The sequence below is a fragment of the Hetaerina americana genome, unplaced genomic scaffold (genome assembly GCF_022747635.1).
Source record: "Hetaerina americana unplaced genomic scaffold, ioHetAmer1.1.p SCAF_100, whole genome shotgun sequence".
NCBI lineage: Eukaryota > Metazoa > Arthropoda > Insecta > Odonata > Calopterygidae > Hetaerina > Hetaerina americana.
The window spans coordinates 692056-717740 of NW_027286071.1; the positions used below are offsets into that span (position 1 = coordinate 692056).

At 34.8% G+C, this 25685-nt stretch overlaps 1 protein-coding gene across 1 annotated transcript; it reads right to left on the reverse strand.

Annotated features, from left to right (window-relative positions):
* Positions 1–1684: 1684 nt before the first annotated feature.
* Kaz (E3 ubiquitin-protein transferase Katazuke) lies at positions 1685–25623 on the reverse strand. Its single transcript, XM_071599039.1, has 7 exons — positions 25279–25623; positions 24769–24954; positions 23109–23512; positions 22807–22898; positions 16884–17034; positions 8528–8720; positions 1685–2969 (listed from the first exon to the last, which is right to left on the reverse strand). Exons 1-7 carry the CDS (start codon positions 25315–25317, stop codon positions 2868–2870), a joined length of 1167 nt encoding a protein of 388 aa, XP_071455140.1. The 5' UTR covers positions 25318–25623; the 3' UTR covers positions 1685–2867.
* Between the last annotated feature and the right edge of the window lie 62 nt (positions 25624–25685).

The following is a 25685-nucleotide window of genomic DNA, read 5'->3' on the forward strand; positions in this document are numbered from 1 at the left end:
CAACATGCTTACAAGTTACCTTAAATAAACAATTTCATTTAAAAGCCCAATGGCAATAGGCGTAACACTTTGGAAAACATTACCACATTCATTAAAATTGGGTGATAAATTATGCCATTCCAAATTGAAACTCCTTCAAATGAAGTGTTATTATTCATTGAATTAATTTTTGAATGACAAGCAGTTGTCATGCATTGTGTTTTTATTACACTTAATGCATATGCTATTTTTTAGGCATGCCCATAGTATCAAAATGTACCTGCAGTTAGTACTTTCCTTTGCATTTGATAACTCCTATACCTACATGAGATGTACGGTCAGTGGACAATAAAAATATTGTTATTACAATATTAAATAGCCAAATAAGGCATGGTACAATATCTATTACCCCCATCTTCAACATTTTGTCTCATATGTTATCCATTCCATTTGGATATTATATTTTAATCTTTTGAGTGTTTTAAAGACATTGTTGAAGGTTATGCTAATTATAGGATATTTATGTGCCCCTTCATGAGTCATGTTCTCTTGATTTTGAATTCTAATTTTCCATTAGTCTGGTTATAGCATACCTCTCTATATTTTTGTAAAATTTCCAATTCAACAAGGAGTTATTTGGACCTGGAAAGATATAAAATGTGGTTAAAACCTATTTAAATTCTGGAATTTATTAAATATTTTTCTGGTGAAAACATGGATTTCACTTCATGAGAAGTAGTGTTAATATCTAATCAATATCATAGGCCATCAACACCCATAGCAATCTCACATATTTATCAATCAATCAGCAGATTAATTACGTGCCCCACAATTCCTGGCTTTTGAGCCCGCCTGCTAATAAAAATCTACATTAATTCATAATGAAAACATTGCTGCGAAAAGATTATGTTAATTTTAAACTGAACCACATCACAGAGCTCTTGAGTAATGAACGCTATATCCATTATGGCAATGACATTCACTTGACTAGAGTAACACGAGTAAAAATATATGGATAATATATGTTGAAGGATGAGGGTTTTGCCTAGGAGAAGAATGACTAAATATAGGATTGACGTGGTTATAGGGCAGCAATTCTTTAGATTGAATAAGCCATACATTTTCAGCAAAAGAACCATTACTCATCACGTGTTTCTCAGTTTAAATGCAGAAATTTCAAAGGGTAAAAATCATTTGCCTTGACTGGGATTTGAACCCAGATCCCTTGATGTCCAGCTGAGTGCTTTAGCCACTTAAGTTACCAAGGCATCCTTTCAAAGTGTACAACTCTGTTAAAAGTTACTGTCGCGGCATCTCCTGCAGCTCTTACAACTTCACCATCAGCCAAAATGAAATAGGCCCTTTGCTTTAAGGATGTGCGAGAAGATTCTGGCTACATGATAATAGCTGGAAGAGAGCTCTCCACACACAAGTTATTCATGGTGCTCATTTCTGGAGTCAGGAAATTATTTTTCCCAGAGAGAGTCTTCTTCACATCTTTTTCTGAAGCTAAAAAAGACACACAGGCTTTAAGTATTAGACATGGCCATTTTTAAAGCAGACCAAATTCTATTGAAATAAATCTGCTGCCTTGTAGAGGGCCTTCCGCTTAATATTTTCTTGAGCTCGTGTACAATCCTGTTGGGATTATGCTACATAGGTAAAACTGTCCAAGAGGAAAAAGGTACGTATAATGACCATCAAATTGTATTAATAAGCAATTCATAGGTATTTTATTATTAAAATTGAGAATTACAATCATTAACAACAAAAGTAAAGTTTATAATTATTATACATAAATAATACATGGTTTGCACATACAGGAAAACAAAATATTGACTATAATTAGCATGATAGTGAACATTTAGTGACAAACCAAAAAGCCAAGCTCAAATGTAGTTACGCAAGTCACTTTTCGTAGATATGTTGTGCACATTTCCATACTTTCAAAAATTTCTATTTCGATATTACAGGTGATAAAATATATGGATATGCACATCACATGCCTAAACACAAAAATTGATATAGGAGAGACTTTAGGAACCAAATTTGGTTCAGTGAGAATGCAAACATTCATTCAACATCACTGTTTACAAATAAGTGATAAAAATAAAGGCTTTTATATTTATACATAATCAATTTATTGTTCAACAAAATATATATAATATCATGATGTAACTTATGACTATGTTATCGTGCAAGGACATATCTTACGGTATACAAAATACAAACATTTGAATCAAAGTTTCTGATGCACCAATTTTGAAAAATTGCAATACTTGCCTATATAATCAAACTTATCAAGAAGAATACAAAATGGTGTCTTTCTCCAATACAAAATTTTGTAGTAGAAATGACTATAAACATTAAACTTACCTTAAAACAAGCCAGATTCATGAATGGCATGAACAAATTATTTCAATGGCAATGAGAAATGGCACTTGACTTTACCCTGGGAAAGATAAACTCCCCATGTTAAGAGTTTGCCTCAGAACCTTTCATATGAGTGAGTCAAGGCACTTATGGGTTTGGAAGTCTTGCAACTCAATGCTTTTAAGTAAGCAATGATTCTTTCCAAGCACAAAAGTCATAATTTAGTAAAATGACTTGTTTGTTTTAATGTGAAACTGTAACAAGGTGAAACATACTAGGGGAATTCACCTTCCACTTCTTACAACAGGGCAAGCCTTTGAGCAACATGGGAACCATAATGTTTTTAAGGATCATACACATAGGAAAACTCTCACACAAGTAGAAGATTATTGAAAAACCCTGAAATTCAATACTGTACCTAATAATAAACCTTTTGATTTCTGAGAAAAGTACAGTCCAAATGTCAAGTTCCCTGTTATAATTACTTCATGACTGAGTATTTTATCTATACAACTCTACATTACATAAACCTTTTCAGCCAATCTGAAAGGAAATACCTCCTTTGTCTTTGGGCATATCACCAGTCCATTATTTTCAGCAGCCATCTGTGAGAGAGACTGAAAGATACAAATATTCACAAAGAAAATTAATCACTCATAAAAATTTTAACAGAAGCAAACATTATGACAAACAGATTTCTTAAAAAAGCTTAGAGTAAGTTGCCCAGATACTTTTCCTAGAGGTGAAATAAAAATTAAATTACCAGTTACTCAAGATATTGTACTAATTATACATAATGATTCTCCCGCATAAACTACATGGATAAAATGGTAATGCATGCTATTTGCAAATGTTTCCAAACAAGTTTTTGTTGATGAATTGCTTGAATTTTTTTAATTGATTAAAAACTGGACCAAAAACCACACTTTTCAACCTGAAGGTCAATTTGATATGTGGGTTATAAACCCAACATTATGTGGAATTTAGAATTCAAGGTAAGGGGGCCAGTTCCTTTCCTGGTGTCTCCCTTGGTTTCCCAAAAAGATCTAGTATTGGATTAATCACAAACGTTGGTCAAAGCTGAGCATTAGTTCAATGCTCTACTCCTTGGACTACCATGTCCCTCCCAAAAAGTCGAATCAAATTTAATACTCTTGATTTAAATATTAATTTAATTTTTAGGTGCCTCAATGACTAAGGTCATTTGAATGCCTTATTCATGCAGAACATTTCATGCACATCACATGAATCTCATTTGGATAACTTTAAAAGCATCACCATCAGCATTTCAATCTAAAGACTGACTGCTGTCTTCCACTCTTCCCTTTCTGACGCCAATTTCCCTACCTAGACCCATTAAGCTCTTCCATCTAACTTTCATAGCCAAAAAGACATCTTCACTTGGCTAACAGAATAGTCCTTTAGCCTTTCAAATGGTGCATTCCCTTTATTCTCCATTCTGTTTTTTTCTGACAAATTCTTTTGGTTTCAAGATACACTCAACCCATCTGGTTCTTTTTTTCCTTATCCATATAATATTTTTCTTTTATTTACTTATTTCATCTGTCCATTTGATCTGCAAATATTATATTTTGAAGGATTCTATTCCTATCAGGTCTGCTTTTCAATTGTTCATCTCTCTCTGATCCACAGGGTCTCATACTCCACATGGAATGCTTACCGACAATGCTCTCTGGTTTGTAAATTTCATTGAGTAAATTTGTAGTTACTTCAAGATAAATTCCTGCCTAGTTTATCAAGGGATATGGTCACGCTCTTTTCATCTTATGTAATGATACTTTTGAGGCAATGAAAGATAGCTATACATTTTAAAGATATGGGTGGAAAATTCTATTGATCCATCAGATAATTGATACCAAGGTTGGTTGACTGCATCCCTCTATTCTTCCCCACCAAAGGCTATTTTTCTTACATCATGAGATCTTTTCCTTCTTCATCTCTTCTTACCTATGTATCCTTTCCCTGTACGTGTGTGTACTTTATTTATTTATTGTGTCCATCGATTTGACACTCTAATCCACTCGAATCCACCCTAAGAATCTGGTTATGAAAACTTCTTCTCTTCTATGGTTAGCTATCTCAATGATCTATTTCCCCAATCCTTAGAGTTCCATGCACAAATGTTTCCATGTATTTTTTCAGGGTGATCAACTTTTTTCTAGATTTCAATTCCTAATTTCCCTGAAAAGCATGCAGCCCTTATTTCTGATCTTTCTCCCAAGTGCTTGAAATTCTGATCTGGTGCTTTTTGTGAGTCAGCCAAACATAAACTGGCATTACGTCTACAATGAGCAACATTTTCATTGAGAATGCTTTAATCATGCATCATATTCCACGCTTCTTTAAAAAAATTGAGCCCTTTCCCTGATTCTTACAGCTTAATGGCCCCCTTGTTTTCATTACTTGTTGTACGCCACTTTCTTTCTTTGAGCATAAGAGAGAATTCTTCCAAACAAATAGCATGAGCTATTCCATGTATTATATCTGTTGAACTTATTCTATCACATACTGCTTCTAAGATAGGTAAAGATTCAACTTGTTTAAATTTCTCCGACTGTAGCAAAACACCTGCCTCCAGCTGGAATTAACCTTCCAATTCCTTGTGCTTCTTTTATTATTACCTACCACTAACACAATGAAAAGTCCTGCTCAGAGATTATATCACTGTCAACTCCTTAATTTTTTGCTTCCACTTTCCTTCCCTCTCCCATTTTCACTGCAGCACTTTGGTTATTGTTGAGCTGGAAGGATGTTTTTCAGCCATTATAACTTGTGAAATATCTCCAGCAACATTAACCTCTTCTTCTACTTGTTGATTTCTTTTTTTAAATGCATTCAAACAAATTTAAAATATCATTCCTATGCATATAATAACACTAGTTATTGTTTGAAATGTGGTTTTACCCATAAAGTAAGACTGTTTAGACTTAGAACAAACTCATTCCTTTATTCTACCTAAGCCCAAATTTGTTTTGACAGATCTTTTTAGTACCTCCTCCTATGCCTAGGGTAATTATTCATCCTAGAACATACATGTGTTTTCAACGAATGTGACACCAGACTCAAAGTTAGATGCTCCTTGGCCTTTGGTTTAATGCTGTCCTGTTTATCTTTGATATAACACTCCATGCACACTTCTGAAAGTTCTCTAGATATCTTTAATGCTTATAACTCTCTTTTATTATTATAAAAATATTGCTTTTTAGCATCTCTGGACACCTTTCCTCTATGCCTTTCAACGGTCTTTAGAATTCACTTCTTTAAAAATATGGTCCCTGGTTGTTTATGCCCATCTTTATCTACGGTGCCTTTTAGAGGTTTTGGCTCTAGCCACTATTTATAAATATATTTATAAAATGCTTCCCATCTTCATTTCTATCAATACATCTCCCCTTAATTTTTCCTATTCCAAAGTCTTTATACTGTCTCAAACACTAGTTTGGTACTTTTCTTCATGTTCCCATAAATTTCTTCAAAGTCACACTCTTCCTTGTCCTCCTTATACTTGGCTCCATTAATTCTTGGAGAGTTTTTGTTCTATTGTTTCATACATTTTTTTAAAAAGCTCTCTTATATGAATTTTTATTATGCCCCGGCTACTTTGACCATCTTGGCCCAAAACACTTCAGAGATACTCTGACTGTTCAACCTGCTCAAGTAAATGAACTCCTATTTTAATATTTAAGTTGCTTTTCTCTTTATTGATAATCATATAACATTTGTTTTGTTTGCATTTACTTTCATACCATATCCATTGCACTAACTTTCCAATGCATCCGACTATGTTTGCAACCCCTACATTAACTGGCAAACTAAAACTTGATCATCTGCTAACCAAATTGATTTTATGAATTCCCCAACTAACTTTCATTCTTCTCTCCAGTTCTTTCCATTCCTTTTTAACCATTTCCTCCACGTATATTTTGAAAAGCACTGATGCTATTTGACACCCCTTTTTTACACCTCTTGCTAGGGCTTACTGTAATTTTGGATGTCAGGCTGTGTTTTGTTCGGAGGTTAGTAAATGTATTGTTGTGCAGTTATATAGGTTATGTCCACCCAAAACCTACCTTAACCGGTAGGAAACCAATAGTAATAATAAGTGTAACGATGGCTGCCAAGCATCAGGTCTCTATGTAGTGCATGAGTTGCTCTCCTGCTACTTTTGTAAGTTTCCTAATTAATGCCTAGAATTTATTTTCAGTGATGTTGCATTTGCTTTTGTCATAACAGTTTTTCATAGGTGGCTCACATATTCTCTAATGCATTTTTCCTCCACGGTTTTCTTGTTCCATCTTAATTCATGTTTTACGCTGTTCAACTTCTTGTATTACAGATGGCTACTCATGATCTTTATTACTGTACACTGTGTTCACCATAAACAACTGTGATGGTTAGCTTTTACTCAATTTCTTTCGGCTCATATCTCTTCTGCCAAGGATATAACTGATTACACAGCACTATTTCCATATGTCTCCATTCGTGCTGGTGTTGTGTAAAGAGTGTACTTATCACTACCATAATGATTTCATCGCAAAACTTTAGAGGTCCATCTTTTGGCATTTCACCTCCCCAGCCCAAGGTGTCCAATGCTACTTCTCTCATTTCCTTCTCCAATTACCACAGTCCAGGCACCCACTCAGATTATGTCATCCTTATGTTTTAATTTTCTTTAAAAAGACGTTGTCTTCCAAGCGTACAGAGATTTCTTCTGGTTCTGCATAGGCACGATTTGATAGGGATACATGAATTGTGCTTGTTTTCATAGGGTTACCTCCAAACTTTTTCATAAGGATGCTCTCAATATATCTCCAACATTTCTTCATTCTTCTATCCCATTATTTACTCAGGATGATGTCAACTGCGGCCAACTACTGGTTGCATGCCGAACATATAATTTTATATCTATAACTTCACATATCATCAGCTCACACCAATTTAATTTTTCAGAACTCCTCACATGTCTAAACCTAGCCTCGCCACATCCCGTTTTGCATTTTCTGACCAATAACTCACCCCTGAAAAGCTCACATTCCCAGCATGTTCCCACCATACCTAAATTAATGATGTCCCTCTCCTAGTAGCCCAGACCCAAAGATCAAATTATCTGAGTCACCACTGCTTCTGGTCTGAAATTGCTTCTTATCACCACATAGATACCACATAATTTAGTTAAACAAGCCATCTTTCTTATGTCTCATACCACAATATTAAAAAATATTTCTAAAACTTTAAAAAATATTTTACACCACAAGGATTTGAATGGGGACCCTCAGCTTTGTGGATAGATTCAAAACCTCTGGGCTATACTGCCCATTTGAATTATCTAAGACTATCTATAATGAAGAAAAAAAGGACTATCGTAGTGATTTCAAACTCTGACAAACCATGAGAGCACCCCTACTGTTACAGCATTGAAGTGAACTATGTAACTTTCAGAAGTATATGTTTTAAATATTTAACAGTAATTCAGGTTATGAGGTTTAAGAGAAACTTAACATTTCCACCATTAAAATTTAATATTTCACGACCATAGTTTCGATGCGTGAAATATTTAATTTTTATGGTGGAAATGTTAAGTTTCTCTTTACTCTCATAACGAAGGTATTCCACAAAGTTAAACCTAAAACTGTTATGTTTATCAAGTAATTCAGGTTAGCAAAATTGATCTTTGACAAATCTACTCCCCAAGATAAACTTTATAGAGCTAAAAACATCACTTTCTTGATCTTAGTTTGCCATTGGGATTTTAATAGAGTTGTAACTGATAACTACCAGTACTGAATTACAAAATTTAAAGCTTGAACTGCAACAATTTTTATCAACGCCTAGCCCTAATACTCTTTGAAAATGAAACTAAGAGTTAAGAGAAGAAATATACTCAAAGTTATTAGAGGTCAGGATACCTCAGTGGCTGAGCAATTAACTGCGGATTTGAGGTTATGTTAAAATTTGAATACCAATACTATAATGTTTTCAGCAATTCTTTCATTTTTGCTAACTATGCATTTTTTTTAAACATAAAACTAGGCTTTTCTTGACAGTGCCAATACTGAAAGAGAAATACATGGAAAGGTATGCTTGATATTTTTTAAGTAATCCAACCGGAAAAACTAAAAAATTATGAATAGACAGCAATTATTATTCTTCCTACCTGTTCTCCATACACATGACCATTAGGAAGCATCATAGGTTGATTGTGCTCATTCAGAGGTAGGCCAGAGATACAGCAAACAAGCCGTGACTGAGAGCAGTGTGCAAATGGCAAGGGGAGAGCCAATGCATTCAGCAACTCCTGGCACACTGGGCAGCTTTGGTTTTTCATGTCAGGCGACATGTAGCACTGAGTGGTCAACAGTTAAAGAAAATAGGTCTTCATAATTGAATGGTACACCCTTTGGGACAATTTTTCACGTTTTCCCACGCTTAAATGAAAAGCAAACATGTACACACTAATTTCTCCTCAAAATAGTTAAATGGAAAAACAAATATGGTTTAGCCTTAACTTTAGCAATATCTATTTAGCCTTAGTCCGAAAACAGCACTTTTTGGCCTTAACATTGGACTACTAACAGTGAAAACAATGGAGATGATTACAAACACCCATGCCCTAGGTGGAGGAAAACCCACCCAGGCAGGTATTGAACCCATGACCCTGGGATTGGTAGACGAGGGCGTTACCCTGCTGCCACCGAGGCCGGCAATAAAATTATCAATCTCATCACATCAACATGTATACTACAACCTTTTGAAAAGCTTGGTGCAATTAGTTGAGATCATTACATACAATATATACTTGGTATTGCGGCAATGAAGTTTTATATGATTAACTGGCTTTGTCAAACTTTAAGTTTTGAAAAATTTCACTCCACATAAACATGATAAATATCTACCAAATTTCTACACATCTATTTCAGGTTTGATTTACCTAATACTATTGGATGGGCAAGATGTCACATTACAATATTGCTGTTAAGAGGTATAGTGATTCTCCCCTTACATCTTCACCTCAGAGAAAAACCTTCACGTTCCCAATTCAGTTTTTAATTTAAATGACTAGGGCCAACAGGCAAGAGTCATTCTCTAACCAAAAAAATCACTAATACAGCCATTACTTCAAAGGGCTACGAGGAATAAATGAATAGATTACCTCTACTTGATGGATACTTTACACTTTTGCTTTGACTTGACTAATTTTCTCCAATTACGCCCAAAATATACCCATGTTATTAAATTTAGCTGATGCAAGCCCCAGAACTTAAAATATCAAGCTTTAATAAACGCATGCAAAAATGAATCCTAATTATAAATAGGTTATCTTGACTATTTGTCTTGCTGGCTTGTGTGTAAATCTAATCTAGTATGAGCAAACATCAACGGACACACATATATATGGTGAGGTCATTTTATATTGATCCCTATGCTCCATGAAATCAGGGAAATGCCCTAAGGAGAGGCGAAGGATCAAAATTCAGAGTACAATTGATCATATTCAAGACTGCCCATTCAGGACATATGCGATAGCAGATTTCTTCACATACATCCACTGTAGAGTAATTTGACTCTTGACAGGAAATATCTTAAGATAAAATATCTTGATAAATACATATATTTTCAATCAAGAGTCTATACTTTTCATAAGGAATTTCATCCATTCTCAAATGAGGACACAAAACTTAACCTAGAGAACTTTTTTTATAAATTCACCAAAAATATTTAACCCGAGTACTGCGAATTGCACACCTTTGGCATATAACATGCATCATATATAAAAACTCAACAGATACCTAAAAAAGTAATCAGCAAATAATAACCCTGATTTGAAATTGATATTAAGAAGTTCAGCAAAAATGAAAATATACTAGTGATGCCATCAACACATTATACTGCTATTCTCAGTTCATGAGCAGCTGACTCATCATGATTGCTAATATTACATCAGACTTTGCACAATGGACAACTGAAGTTGAAGATTTATCTTTTTTTTTAAATAATTAAAAATTCGTTCAAACCTGCTTATGGCATACTTGATGGAACTAACTGGTAACTGACCATAGGCTTAACAGCATTTACATGCGATGCAACCCTCCCATTTCTAAAACTAGCAAAAAATATCTCTATGCAATTAAATGATTGTTTAATGCTATTACTACGAGAAAAGGGGCTATTTATTTTTAGTATAGATAACTCAAATGATTAAAAATTATTTTGACTTTTTTAATGTCTGGCTTTATAACAGAACTTTAAAATATGAAAATTAAAAGGGAAGAGGCAATCGGAGACAAATTTAAAATGAAATGAAGTTCACTAAGTTCCGGGATTACTTTATAGTTTTTTTAGCAAATTATTTCTAAGGCCACCTAACTTTCAGTGGAAGAAAATGCATGTCACTGTTTAATAAGGTGTCATTTACCCCAAAGCTATGACCATGATTCCTGAAGGAAATTTGTTGACTGCAGTGTCTTTGACATTCCTTTTCACCAAAAGGACTCTTGATTCCTTGATCGTAAATTTTTCTCGGTCAATGGAAGGAAAGCATCTTCCTTTACACCAGAGTTACTCATGGCCTTCTTGTCTTGGGTGATATCTTTGATTGCTTAGCTTACACAGGCCAACACTAATTTCAGTGAACATTTTCAAAGTTACTTCATCCCCAGACTCTGTCTGGAGTTAAGTCCATCCATTGTCATAACTTCCTAGCCTTTCCGGCATTTTGCTGGCTTGATTTGCAACAACAACTTTGAGGAAACAATTGCTACACAACAATTTAAATTCAAATTCAAGCAGACACAATGTAGCGGATAACATCAAGAAATTTTGTCGTTGCTTCACTTGAAAATCATCTCATCATCAACACAGCTCAAACAACGCTGAGTAAAAATTTTGGTACTTGCACTTCATAACTTTTATTTCCCTCAGGTCCAGTCGATGAAATTAAAGTTTGACGTTTTTCAATTCGACTTTGGATATAGGGTGATGCAGTAATCATAAAAAGAAAAAGTTTTATTTTCTTTCCAATATTTTTTCAAGTTAGCACATGTAAACTATGAATCAATATTACCAAATGGTCAACCTATCACCGAAAAAAAGCACATGCAATCAATTGTATCTAATGAACATTGAACAAAAGATGCTGCAAAAATTAATAGCCGACTTTTGTTCCTACATTCAAGTTTTAGGGTGATTATTGGTTGACATGTTACCACTTATTTAAATGTTGAATGAATTGGCAGTCAAAACACTGAAAAAATTAACATTGAAAACAAAATGAGAAGCATGAAGGCTCGTTCAAGTTCAGCTACTCTATGCCCAGCTACCCAAGGCAGGACCATAAAAACTAAAACATGGAGCACTAAAAAAATATGGAAATCAGTGAAACTGCCACTCGTGCTTTCTTAGAACCTGAAAAATCACAGAGATCCATCAAGCATCCTAGTTTCCTTGACATTCCTCACTTGATCTGCACCCATTGTATTTGTGTATAGTCAGCTCATTTTTGCAGCTTTGGTAGGATGATAAGAGTTCCAGAGTCTTCTTTATTAATAGATTCATTCTCTTCAGAAAATTTTCTGTTGACCAAACCTTTGTAGATTTTACACTTATACATCCATATTTTGCCAACTGAATTTATCTTTGTCTTCCAATACAAATGTGATTACTGCAGCCTCTTCCTTGTGACTGGCCCACTATGAGGAAAGTTATAAGATATGGCTTGATGGTTCATTTGGCTATGACCTGTTCCACACCTCCATGTTTTAAATTTTTTTTCTTTTCTTCGAAGATGATCTGCAGAGAACTTGCATCAATGTCTTGTCTACCAAAAGTAAAGGATGCAAAAACTTATTCATTAAGCTTGTGAACATTTAAGTCATATTTTGGAAGTGGTTTGGATGGTGAAACCACCTTTCTACGTAATTTATACTTCCAAGCTTCTACAAACCACTAGTAACAAGATGAACAACAAGTAACACAACAAAGGAAAGAGAAGAGCGCAACACTGCAGATAATGTATGCTATGCTCTAAACCCTGCCATATGAGGTGGGCAGATGATCATATATAGGGGGGTTGCAGATCTACCAGGTTTGAGAACAAATGAGCATTATAAGCAGCATATTTTGCTATTGCCTTTTTGTTGCATAACTGTATTTTGAGTAGATTCTATTGTAGAGGCAAAATGTTTGATCAATGTATTTTGTATGACGTTGGACTCAAAAGATCACATATATCACAAACTTTGAAAGCTTAAAATCAACTCTTCAACCTCTTCCATATCTGATGAAGTCTTTAACTGCCTACAATGCACAGTGTATTACCGTGGCTTTCTTGCGATTCTGTAGCCATAAAAATCAGCCATGAACAAAATGCACTTGCATACATGATTTAAGCAAACCATTGCACTATCAAATGGTAATGCTCATTTCTGACTGAAACAATTAAGCTCAAGCTTCAACCAATCATTCATTCAGGCACAACAAAACCACTTCATAGGCATTACATCTTAATCGTTGTTTTCCTATCCATCAAGGTCTCTTTTGCTTGTTATTTATATTTTTTGTGTCACTTTCAGAATGACACTTAATATTTTTTCCCCAGGTTCTTCTTAATCTCATTTTAATTATATGTCCAACACAAAACATTTCACACAAGCCCCTCACTGATATAAGAGGATTTAGTTTTTTCACTTGATTTCCTGTAAATGATAATGCATTATTCCAATACTCCACTTTGGTCCTATCACTAATGATTACATCATAGGTGGCAATTACTTACATTGAAGTTCATCACTTTTAGTGACTTCAGCATAAGAAGACAAAATGCACTTACACAATATGAGTTAACAAAAAAGAGTTGCTTACGATGATAAAATGTAATGGTCTTGAATAGGAAAAATTCACATTCAGGAGTGGTGTGCAGTTCCAGCAAGATACCATACACTTCATTTACCAGATTTTTTTATCTTTCAAGGCATGCTTGCAAATATTTTTACAACCTGGCAAGATTATGAGTATTTCTGGATCCAGATTAGGGGTGCCCAATTGTAGTTCTTTTCCCTGTTGCTTCCTCGTAAGTTCTGCAACCCAAAATGTACACAGCTTAGGTTCAGCAGAGAGCAAACGGAGACATCTGGATTTGAATCAGAGATGGTCAGTCCATCACAGCCACTCACACGAGATGAGTTTTTATTTCACTGATCAGATAATAATTTTAGCCTTTTGCACAAAAAAGAAAAATATAAACAAAACACTATTTGAAATTCCATCAGTGCAGTAATATCAAGATGCATTTGTTTTTCCCATAATATTTTACTTTTTTAAATTCTGAAATGTAATAGCATCCTAATAACAGGCACTATGGCACTATAGCCTTTTGTTCATGCATAATTACATGATATTTCCTTAGTCCATCGACCAGCCTCATACGTGAAGAATCTCTTGACAAGGAGCACAACTCTGATTTAATGTGATGTCAGCATTATTTGTGAAAACCTTTTCTGAAGTTGATAGACAACTACTCCAACTGACTAGCCACTGAAATTTAACATTTTTAGTAAATTTAGTCCACTTCACAAAAATAGCTTGGAGGTGAGGAGAGGGGACTAACATTTAATGCCAGCAGTAAAACACATCAGTAAAAGTTATCTTTACACCTTTATAATCAAACTGCTTAATTTTTGGGCATAGTAATACTTTTTCTCTGTCAGTGAAGAAGATTTATCAAATGCATATCCTCCATAATCCACACCTGCAGCAACCAAATTCCACCTGTGATTATGACATCACTTTTGTCTTTTTGAGTTTAACATCACTAGAAATTGCAGAATAGGAAAGTGAACCAAAATACAGCAATGAATCTTATACTCATTCATCCAGTTGACAGGACTCGACTCTCAACAAAAATGTCTACTCTGGCAAAATAACTTACTACATTTGGCTTTTGACGTAAATTGCAGATTTTACAAATAATACATCCACCCAAATATTATGGCCCTGAATACTTGCACAACCCAATCTGCACAGACACTAAATTAATGTGATACTTAAGGAGGTGAATTATGTACCATCCAAGGCCACATTTTGTGTATCAATAAAGAGAACAAAGAGCTATCCAAGGCAAAAGATTTAAGTACTCTTCTGCAACCAAATGAGGAACGGTGAAGAACAGAGGGAAAAGAGAATACAGATTGGCAATTGGCAAAAACAAAAATCATTGCCTCATCATGGGAGTAAGGAAGAGTTTCTGCAAAGTCAAAGATTTCCAATTTTCTTCCACAGATAGTTCTAACTAGCTATTGAAAAAATGCCTCATCTGTCTAGATTGAAATGAATACCAGTAATTTTAAAGTGGCCAATTCTAAATAAAACGAATACTTAAACATCAATGTCAACTTATGCATTCATTTGAGAGAGAAAAATATTCATTTTGACAACAAGCAATATTCGGAGAGGCAGAGGAGAATGTCAAGACAGCTTTGAGAGATCTCTTAGAAATAGCTCAAATCCTATACTTTGAATTTCAACAAGTGAACTAATATTAATATGGTGAGGTTACTTTTGCTAGTTAATTTAAAATTAGTGGTGTTAATAAAGGTGGCAAGTCATGATTTATGCTTAAGTGCACGGTTTAGAAGCTTCCAACTCACTTGCTACATAAACATGTTAATTACATAGAAGTAAACAGTAAAGCATTCAAAAGTTCGTTCAGAGCAACATATTATTTCTAAGTCATCATCCTGCAACTAAATAATATAGTTCTCTGTACTAAAGGTCCAAACAGAAAGTTCTAATACACTCTTTATACCCAACTCGAAGTTTAGGCATAACACTGAAGTTAACACAGTGATACCACAGATGACAAAATAGATGAATATTTAAATTTAAAGAACAATGAAATATAATGAATGATTTTGATGGCAGTATCTGTTGGAACTTTAAATGTCAACCAATCAGTTTTAAAATAACTGAATTCAAACAAACTTTGGAGGCATTTTTGGAAAATGAGTTGAGTATCAACAGCTAAGAGCAGGACTTCATCATAGGATCACTCATACAAGTACATTTGGTAGCGCATAAGCATTTCAGTCAATAAGACTTAATGAAAAATGATATAAAAATCTGAGGTAAAAGAAAATCAGGTTCCCTGAATATAAGTTCTCCTAAAAATCCTATCTCTATGGAATTAATTCCATGAATAAGTTCTATCCAATTGCATAAAAGATGTTTAACAGATGTTCATAAATGAATATATAAAAATATTTACACCAGTTAAATTTCATGCTACGGTAAGGAAACACTTTATAAGGGTTACAAAATAGTTTCCATAAATAAAATAACTGATATTAGTTCTGTTAGTTCTAAATAGCTACACTAATTTAATTCCTCCTTGTCAGAAGCATAATTTTAACCTGAATTTCTGCATAATCTATCATAGCTAAATATCTGGCATGTTAGAGAAACTCTTTTCACAACAGAAAGAAGAAATTTCATTACATAAATACTTTAGCCCAAAAGTATCTATTACATAAAGTTGAATCATATTAAACATGACAGAGTTGTAAACATTATCTGTTACTTAGTACACGTGGGAATGATTTTTGTAGGGCTAATGTCTTGAAGGAAGACATTAATTATTTTAACTTATTATTGGTCACCATGATAGTGAATAAAGAGGCACTGGCAAATTCCAGGTTGCAGAACATAGGGAGCATGACCTTGGGAATAAAAATTGCTGTATACTTTATCTCAGGTGCAAGAAGGAAATCCTGGATTAATGTTTCACTCTTCCCTCTTCTGAGGATAAAGGATGAATAAACCTCAATTTTATTTTGAACATTCTGATTAATATGTCTCATACCTTTTGCAATAAAAATGCTTAAAATAAAAATTTTTTTAAAAGATTATATACATATACATATATATATAATGCTCGTAAAAATTCCCAATCAGTCAACAACCTTTTTTATGACAAGCTTTTAAAGTTTGTAGGCTAATGTTGTGTGGTAACCTATAATGGCCTCAACAATGACAAAATGAATAAATAGAATCCTTTGATCTTATTCACTTATTCTTTTGCATGAAAGGACTTTCTCATTTCCTTTAAAATTAACTTATGCTGAGCCCAAATACTTCTTTCCTGGCCCTCCACAATATCTAATACAGCACTATGTTGCAGCAATAATGGGTTAATATGGATTTTCCAAAAATATGGAACTTTTACAATAATCAGCAAGGGTAATATAAAAAGATATCTCATAAAGATGAGCAATGGTGTTGCTGTGCCTATGACACATGGAAAATTCTGAATATAAAACAGAAGTTTCAACAAAAAAAATCCAAATTTCTGGCCACACGCATGGGCTGTTAGGTCACATATATGCAATTCTGAATAATCTGAGACTTCTGCTAGCGAATGACAAGGAAATGAAGATGAGCCAGAGCCACAGATTATAATAACACTACGATACAAGAAAACACATGTGAAACACTTATTTAAAAGTAGTATCAAAGGATATGGTGTTTTGAGAACAGAGAGACCAGCTTGTAGTGCAACAGTGAATACAGACTGTGAGGCCAACTGGAAGAGTCGATAATTTTCTTGCCGAAATTGTTCTATTAATTTCTCCCAGCGACCATTATCCAACAATTCTTTGTAAGGAGATATTTCTGGAATAAACAATTATACAGATTAGACATAGAAAACAAAAATTGACATAAAAATACTGTAGCGAACAGTATAACAGGGAACAAAATACTAAAATGCCTTAACTAAGCTTCAAATTAAGGTTGCTTCAGCTCATTATTGAGACTCTACCTTGGCATTTCCAGTCGATAGTTTCTGAATAATATTTTCCAATTTAAATTAAACTTTGTACTTTGTATATTTCCACAATTTCTTATATTTTTACACGATTATGGATGGGAGGAAGGCACCTCTCCCTCTGCACCTTTACACCTCATTCCCCCCTCCCCTCAGCTCATTATTGTATATAAAAAAACCATAAACACAGTAATCAACCCGAAGGTCGGTTTGGTAGGTGATGACAGAGTTCACCCAGTACTAAGTCTGACGGTGTGTAAAATTCACATATCAGGGTAGGGGGGGCCAGTTCCTTTCCCTATGCCGATTATGGTTTCCCAGGAAGATCTGGCACCCGAAAAATCACATAGCTCGGGTGGAGCTGCAGGTGCCCGGAGTGCCTTGCCCAGGAATCGAACCCAGTCCCTCGGGTCAATAGTCCAACACTCTACCCCTGGACTTACATGACACACTAGTGGATATAAGTGCTTCAAAATTTGGATGAGTAAAAATATAAGAAATTGTGGAAATATACACCTTCCGAAGTTGGCATTCCCAGGTTTTCTAGACCAAAAATTTGATTTTTCCAAGCTTAATTTCAGCTTATTATCAAACATGTCCGATTTTAAATTCTTATCTATGCATTAAAATTCATTAGGTGAGGCCACATCACAAAGATGTATTAGGACTTACTTCATGCTGGTTCTGTGCGAATTTATTCAAGCAGTCAATATTTTATGAAATAAATAGCGGACAAGAAACTCTGTGGATTTTGCAAAATGAAATCCTAACATTTTTAATATGGTAACAAATATATATGTTGAAATTTTTAGTGAAATTCACAGTTTTTATTCAATCTCCATGATGTGATTTCACAGAAAATCATTTCATTTATCTTAGAATTACACCAGTAAGATATTTGTGCATTTCAAACTGGAATTCTCACAATTTCAAGGGAATGAATGTTTTTCTTAACTTTTTGCCATTGTAATTTTAAACAGTACCAATTTTTCAGATTTCTCAAGCCTGAAGAAATTCCAGCAAATAGATTCCACATAAAAAATAAATACATAATCAACCAGAAGGTCAGTTTGGTTTGTGATGGTAGAGTTCACCCAATACTAAGCCCGATAGCACGTGAAATTCACACATTCAGGGTATAGGAACCTGTTTCTTTCCCTGTCCTGGCTATGGTATCCCAGGAAGATCCAGTACCCGAAAAATCACGCAGTCTGGGTAGAGTTAAGGGTGCCCGGGAGGCGTGCTTGGGAATAGAACCCAGGTCCTACACTCAGTAGTCCAATTCTCTACCCCTGGACTACCGCATCCCCATAGTTTCCAAATGGAGTAGCCATTATTCATTACACTTTTTGCTATTCATAACAGAAAAATAGGTGAAAATTAATTTTTATGAGAAAATATGAGTACAAAATTACTCTCATTCAAATTATGGCAATGAATTCTAAAACATATTTTCATAATTTCTACTGAAATGCATTGATACTTTGACACCATAAAAATTATGACAAGATAGTTTTGAAATATTAATATGAGACTTTAAAGACCATATCGATAACTTCATTGCTAGGTTCACATATCTACAAATCAAACTTACAAAATAAAAAAAAACTGATGACACCTAAAGCGGGAAAACTGTCTTCCTTAACCACACCCGTGTCATAAATTTTCTCCTCCTGGTGAAAACATCTATGCTTGATGTAATTACTCTTCTCATGTCCATGCTACTTTTACTCCGTTGGCCAAATTATGAGGTACCTTAACTGTTCCAGTTGGTCTTGTTTACCGTAAGAAATCCCATTTTCATAATTAACTTAGATTTCCCTTTTCTTGAAAAAAGCATAACATTTGTTTTATTCACATTGATTCTCATCACATACCTATCACACTGACACATCAATAAGCTCATCAAATGCTTGCGAACCCTTGGCTGGCTGACTAACTAAAGATTGAGCATTGTAAACTTAACTGATTTTTGAATTCCCCGCTGGGTTTCATTCCTATTCCAGTTCTTCCAATGCCTCTTTTACCACTTCCTCCACATATAATACATTAAAAAGCGTGTGTGATAATGTAAATCACTGTCTTAACCCTCTTCCTAACATTGCCCATCCTGAATCTCCATCCACAAATCCTATCTGAGTAGTCCGAGACATACAGATTGTGGATTAGTCTCCTATTCCTCCAATCTACTCTTATTTTCTGAAATATATACATAAATTCTACCCAATTGAGCTTCTCAAAATCTAAGAAACGAACTTATACATCCTGATTGCATTCTATGTACCTCTCTCTAAGTGATCTAATCACTGCTATGGCATCATGTGTACCACTCCACTTTCTAACTGATCACTGCCTAAGTAATCAATGGCTTCTTCTCCATTCTCATACAGATGATCTAAGTACTTCTTCCACTGTATGTGAAATCAAACTTATTCTTCTATAGTCATCACAAACAGCTGACATTCCCCTTTTTTGGAGTTGGGATTGAAACAAACACTGATCTGATGGATATCTTCAGGTAAAATTCTTTGCCAATAAATGCTATCAAACAGTCCATAAAACTCTTGCTTCCATATTTTCCTAAGCCTTCAATTGTCACGTGGGAATATTGTCCAAGCCAATGGGCTTTTTTGTTTTCAATACCTTTAATGCACTGTCTATCTTGTAAACATATATGCTTCGGCCTTATCTATCCCAACTAGTTCGTTTTTCTATGTTTTTTCCGGTGAAGTACACAGCTTTCAATCATTCTTTGTAAACTTTCCATATCCTCACACTGCATCTTCCCCCTGCTTCTTTTGCCATAACAGTATCTTGCTTCATTTGAATATTTATATCTCTATAATTTCTGAGATCTATTCTTCCATTTCCTCATCTTGTCTGTTTTCCTAATCACCTCATCTGAAATCCAAAGTTTCCTCGTCCATTCCCTATTTGCTGTTATTATAGTGTCATTTGTAGCTTTCATTGACCTTCTTTGCTATGCACACATTTTTCTTACATTTTACCACTCTCCTTTCCTATAGTTTTCTCTAAGAGTATTTCTTTCTTTTATTGTTCTGCTCAGTGTCTCTAAATTCCATTTCCTCGACCATTGCCCCTGTTTTATTCTCTTGAATCTGAAGAGAGACTTCATTAGAACTAAATTATCATTTGAATCTGCTCCCAGCAAACTATCACCCTATTCAAAACTTGTACCTATTCATAATATAGTCTGATATCTCTTTGTACTCTCTGGCATTTCCCACGCATACCTATGACTATTGTGGCGTCTAAACCAAGTGTACAAGATGAATAAACCCTGTCTACTTCAGAACTATATTCCTTTCCCCTCACGGTCAACTCCATATTTCTAAACCATAGTCCATTAACTCACAGCCATCTCTTCTTTTGCCAACCAATCTCCCTTCACAGTTCCAATTTATCATCACTATCAAATGTTTCCTTTCACAAACATCAGCAAATATTTCTCCCAACTGATTGTATATCCTGTCAACTTTTTCATCCCTAAAATTGCTTGTTGGCATGAGCCAGTTGAGAGAGCAAAATTGAGTTAGTAGTTAAGACATCTACCATGACTAAGCTAATTGCCTCTGCTTTAACTGCTACCAATTATATTCCATCACTCCCTTGTTCTAACTTTACTATGCTTCTAACTACCTTTTGGTTCCATGTCATTGCAACTGGTTCTCTTCCCATTGCATACATTCACTGTATATTATTCTATAACTATGGATCCAGTGATCCCCAATATCCCCTCCATCTCATTTTGCACAGCCTTTGAACATTTTTCTTCAAAATTCTCTTTCCATCTCATACTTGACATTTTCTAATTTCCCTGTCCTCAACATTATCCCAACATTCCAAGCCCCTATTCTAACTGGTTTGGTACTTTTCCGTGTCTTCATTGCTGCTGCTGTCGGTTCTGTTTGCAAGAACCTTGTGAGATATGGTAACCGTAGAAGCCTTGCCTTTTAACACATGGACCAGAGGGCAAAGTCCCTTACTTACTAGGAGTCTTACTCAAAACTATTTTTATCAATGCGTTCAGAAATAATTCATTGAGGTTGTTTCCTGTTACCTTCCTGAATAGTGTTATAACTTTATATCATCATGCCACAAGTATATCAGGCCTCTTAGAGGCATCATGCTGGAAGCCGCTGGAGATTGCAAAGAGAGCAAGCGAGTCTTACACATTTAGCAAGATTCAGATCATACGAGTTCAACTATGACACAAACGGATTTATTATGACCCCATACTATTTGGGTAGGCTTGACCACAAGGATAAGATAAGGAAGATACAGTACTAATAGATATAAATATTTATTCTTTCCTCGGACAATCAGGAATTGGAATAGTAAAAACTCAGAAGGCATAGTAAAAATGGAAACAAAATTGAATTACAAGCAATGGCAAGGTTAAATTCTGTGTAGACATCTAGTGTCTTTGTAGGTACATGTGTTTGTGCATATCAGTTGCTTGTACATGTATTGCCATGTGTATAAGTAAAAACAAGTTTCGCATGAATATATGTCTATGTCGGTGTGCATTAGCATGTTTTTTGTTTCTTTTGCTGCATTCTATTTTACAGGTGGTGTCCTAACACCCACCACCATATGCCTTTGTGTGGATGTAGAACACTCAAATAGCCATCCCCCTGGGGTCGGCCAACTCAATAAGGAACACAACGTGTGGACTACATTTTGTATGGTTCCTACCCTTCAACCTATCTGGTATGGGAAACCTTAAAATAGGTGCAGTTATTATTACTCCCCCAGTACAGCTTTAGGGGTCATTAGAATTCACAAGTCCTTCCATTGCATCAAGGTTGTAGTCAACGGGAAGGGAACTTCTCATTTATTACATGCATAATATCTGGAAATGGCATTGTTTTAAAAGAATGCCAAACAGTAGAATACAGAAAAATATTAGGTAGGATATAGGGAGAATTTACAGTAGTTCTAGACATAATATTGTAACTTAACTTCTTGTTTAAACTTTGTAAAACAGCTTAGTAAAATTCACTAAAATTCATTTCTAATAAAAATTTATTAGATTACTTTTATTTCTTTGAAATTTCGTTAATTTCTATTGATTCCATGAAAGCAATAACACTGAGAATAAATCAAAAGAGAGATGGTACTTTTTTCCACACTTTATTTATTTAGTACCATCTCTCTTTTGATTTATTAGAATGGATTTCCACAAAGTGAAGCCTGAAACCATCGAGTTTATAATAACACTGAGACAATATGCGGCCAAAAATATACATCAGTTCCCATCTTTCACTCTCCAACCATAAATTAAAAATTATGGTTGCAGCTAAAAAATGAGCATAAAAGGCTCAATTTAAGTTATGAAAATTTTTCGAAGACAGAAGTAATGAACAGGTCACATGCTCTGAAGGGCATTTAAAGGTTGCAACTTGAATTGTAAATTTCTGGAATCTAGCAGTTTTCAAGCAAGGCCCCACATGAGATTAGCCAACATTAAGAATTACGTTTGAAGAATAAAGTACACATCTCATGAGGAGTGAACTAATCAATTTAATTAAAAAGTTCTTTCTGCACACACAGTTTAAAGCAGACCTTTGTTCATAAAAACATGATGACCTCACCTGTATTCACTGGAAACGCTAGCAATCCCATGCAATGTTGAACATCTGGCATTTGGTCCTCCTCAAAACTCGAGAAAAACTTTCTTGCATGCCTGAGCCAGGGAAAAAATTCTGATTATGGTATGAATTAAGATAACATTTTCCTTCAAATTATTTCAGCAGGAAGGGTTTTCAAAGACTGAATAAATCTTGGAAAATGATCGTTCCTTGTGAGCTTTAAATTTAATTAATCATTGATTCAGGCAATTCCATAGGTTTGGTGAAATGACAACCAGAATTTACATGAAGACTAAAATGCACACCTTACTGCATCCATACGACGATCTGCCTTAACCATTTCCACAAATTCTTGGATTCTGAGGTTGAATTCCATTGTACTACGAAGTTTTCGAAGTTTACTTCGGTTATCATGGCACCATGAGAGACACTTGGCTGTCTGGCGAGCTGCCAGACTCCTCTCTACTTCACGTGAAACCAGGAACACATCAATATTTGTGAGGTCCTCAAGATTTGAGTGGTGTGCTAGTCCTAAGGCAGCTCCATAGTAGCCACGCCTAAGAAAGTATTCCACGAGCATACGATCAAGTCGCCTCCGGCGCCACACAGCAACAGCAGCCGGATGAGGAGATGCATGCTCTTTGAGGTGCTCTAATCGCCGTTTACACACATGTGCTGCTTCCAGTTCCTCACAAATGCTTTCTTCTGCCTTTAATTCAATAAAAAAAAAGTTTAACTGTAAGGAAGCAATATAAAATTTCCCATTCAAAGAATTATCAACTGTAGACACACAATATTTAATAGCAATTTTCTGATAATCACTATAATCATGTTGACATTTTATGCATAGTAAAAATAACTTCCACATCACTGTTAAATATATAATTAGACTAGCAGAAGTCTTGAAATGCAAAATATAGTATTCTTTCTATAACGATTCATGAAAAAAAACACCAAAAATTTGCAATTAAGGCAGGATTGAAAAGTTGCCATGAACATAAAGCTGAGAAGGGTTAACCCAAAAATAAGGCTGAATCATTCACTAACATTCATGTATTTCTTATAATTCCGCAGGAGCTGGCAGCCCAAATGAAAAGGAAATCAGTGATGAATTAGTAGTCACTAAATAGGGGAAAATATTAATTAGAAAACATAGCTCATTAACCGTGCAGCAGAAAATATCATCGTATTTATGGGTAGCAGAGGGTGCATAAATTGTACCTTCTCCAAAATTATTGTTGTTACAGATGACATGATATAATAATAATTATGTTATTTTGCGTCATTACTTCCCCATATGAAAATGTATCCAAGTGCATCAGTGCTAACCTATAACTGACTTACTAGATGAACAAAATTCTTTTCGAGAAAAAAATTATTTAAAAATAATGTTTAGTCGAAGTTCATGTCGTCACTATTTTGCAATAACCACTCATGATGGTGACTTCCGCTTAATATGGCACTTATTGTATTGGTGTTGAGGATTTCAAACTTCGAAACCACTGGTAAATAATTTTCTATGTAATTTAATCTAAAGCACTTTAAAGTTTTTTCTAAGATTGATGATGGAAACCATTTTTGGCATGCATTTAAAATTCAGGAACATTAGGTAATGATAAAAATTATAACTGCAAATTAACTAAAATTAATTCCGAGATCTAATATTTTTTAACATATAATAAAATTGTTGCGCCAAATATAATCGAAATATATGTCCAAGGAATAACCATGAACGCATAATAATGTTTAGTGACAAATGGAGCAACTGAGACCGAACAATTGGTGCAGACGGACGTCCATACAAAGGTCAACAGAAATGATTTAAGCAAAACTTGCAACGAACACTTTTCATATGTTGAAATTAATACTCAAGGATATGCAACCAGAAATATAAAAAAATGAACTTGAAAGTCGTGAAATGACCATGGACGAATGTCGCATACACCTCGCATTAATAACACTTACCTTTCTTTTAAGCACTTGTAATCTTTCAACCATTCCTCCCAGAAGTCTGGTTATATCTCCAGCATGAACATTTTGCAATTGTAAGCCCCTCTCTAATTCCATCGCAGCTGCTTGAACGTGAGACACCTCCCTATCCAGTTGCTTTTGTGCTGCACGGAATTTTTTATTTAATATCTCGTACGGAACCTAAAATTCCCAAAGAAAATTTGTTAATTTTATGGCGACTTGATTTCATTGTTTTATTTAAGGTAATTAATTAAAGTCAATTCGTAAAGTTTGGGTAGGTAGTCTTTTCGTTATTTAATTATAGGTTCCTCCAAGAATAATTCCCGATTGGCGGAAGCGCTGTACAATTTATAGTGTCGATTAGGGTCTAATAATTTGAATTCAGATTAAATAAATCACGCTGATAACTTGCAACAGCTGTCAATGTTGCAATGATATTGATTACCGACGCAATCTTACTATGAAATGTCCGCTTAGTAGCAACTTGTTATTCCTCCCACTTACCTTTAAAGTCGGATGTTCAAGAGATTTCACGTCAGCCATTACGCTATTATCGCATATATACCTTTGAATTAACCTACAACTAAATGAATTTTTCCATAAAATATTCAAGGAATTTGTGACGAAGGCAATGCTCTATACACCCAAGTCCCTCTTCATGCCAAAGAAGGTTGTCAAAAGACAAACATCTCAAATGAATAATGGATATAAGTGTTCACTATATGCATAATTGAAAATAATACGCTAAATTCGATTCACTATAAACATATGATAATGATTTCGCCAACGGAGGAATAATAGAGATGGCTCATTGCCTACATAATAGCCTGCGACTGAGTGCATTCAGCTGATCGAGTGTCCAAGTCTCGCGAAATCTCGTTTGTGGATCTTCACACGAGACTTTACGAGAC

Bases quoted from the DNA above. Each gene is read 5' to 3' on its own strand.
- Kaz (XM_071599039.1), bottom strand. From the start codon at position 25,317: ATGGCTGACGTGAAATCTCTTGAACATCCGACTTTAAAG. The intron at 23,513-24,768 runs GTAAGTGTTATT...ATTGAATTAAAG, and splicing joins TACAAGTGCTTAAAAGAAAG to GCAGAAGAAAGCATTTGTGA. The intron at 22,899-23,108 runs GTGTGCATTTTA...TCCCTGGCTCAG, and splicing joins CGTCGTATGGATGCAGTAAG to GCATGCAAGAAAGTTTTTCT.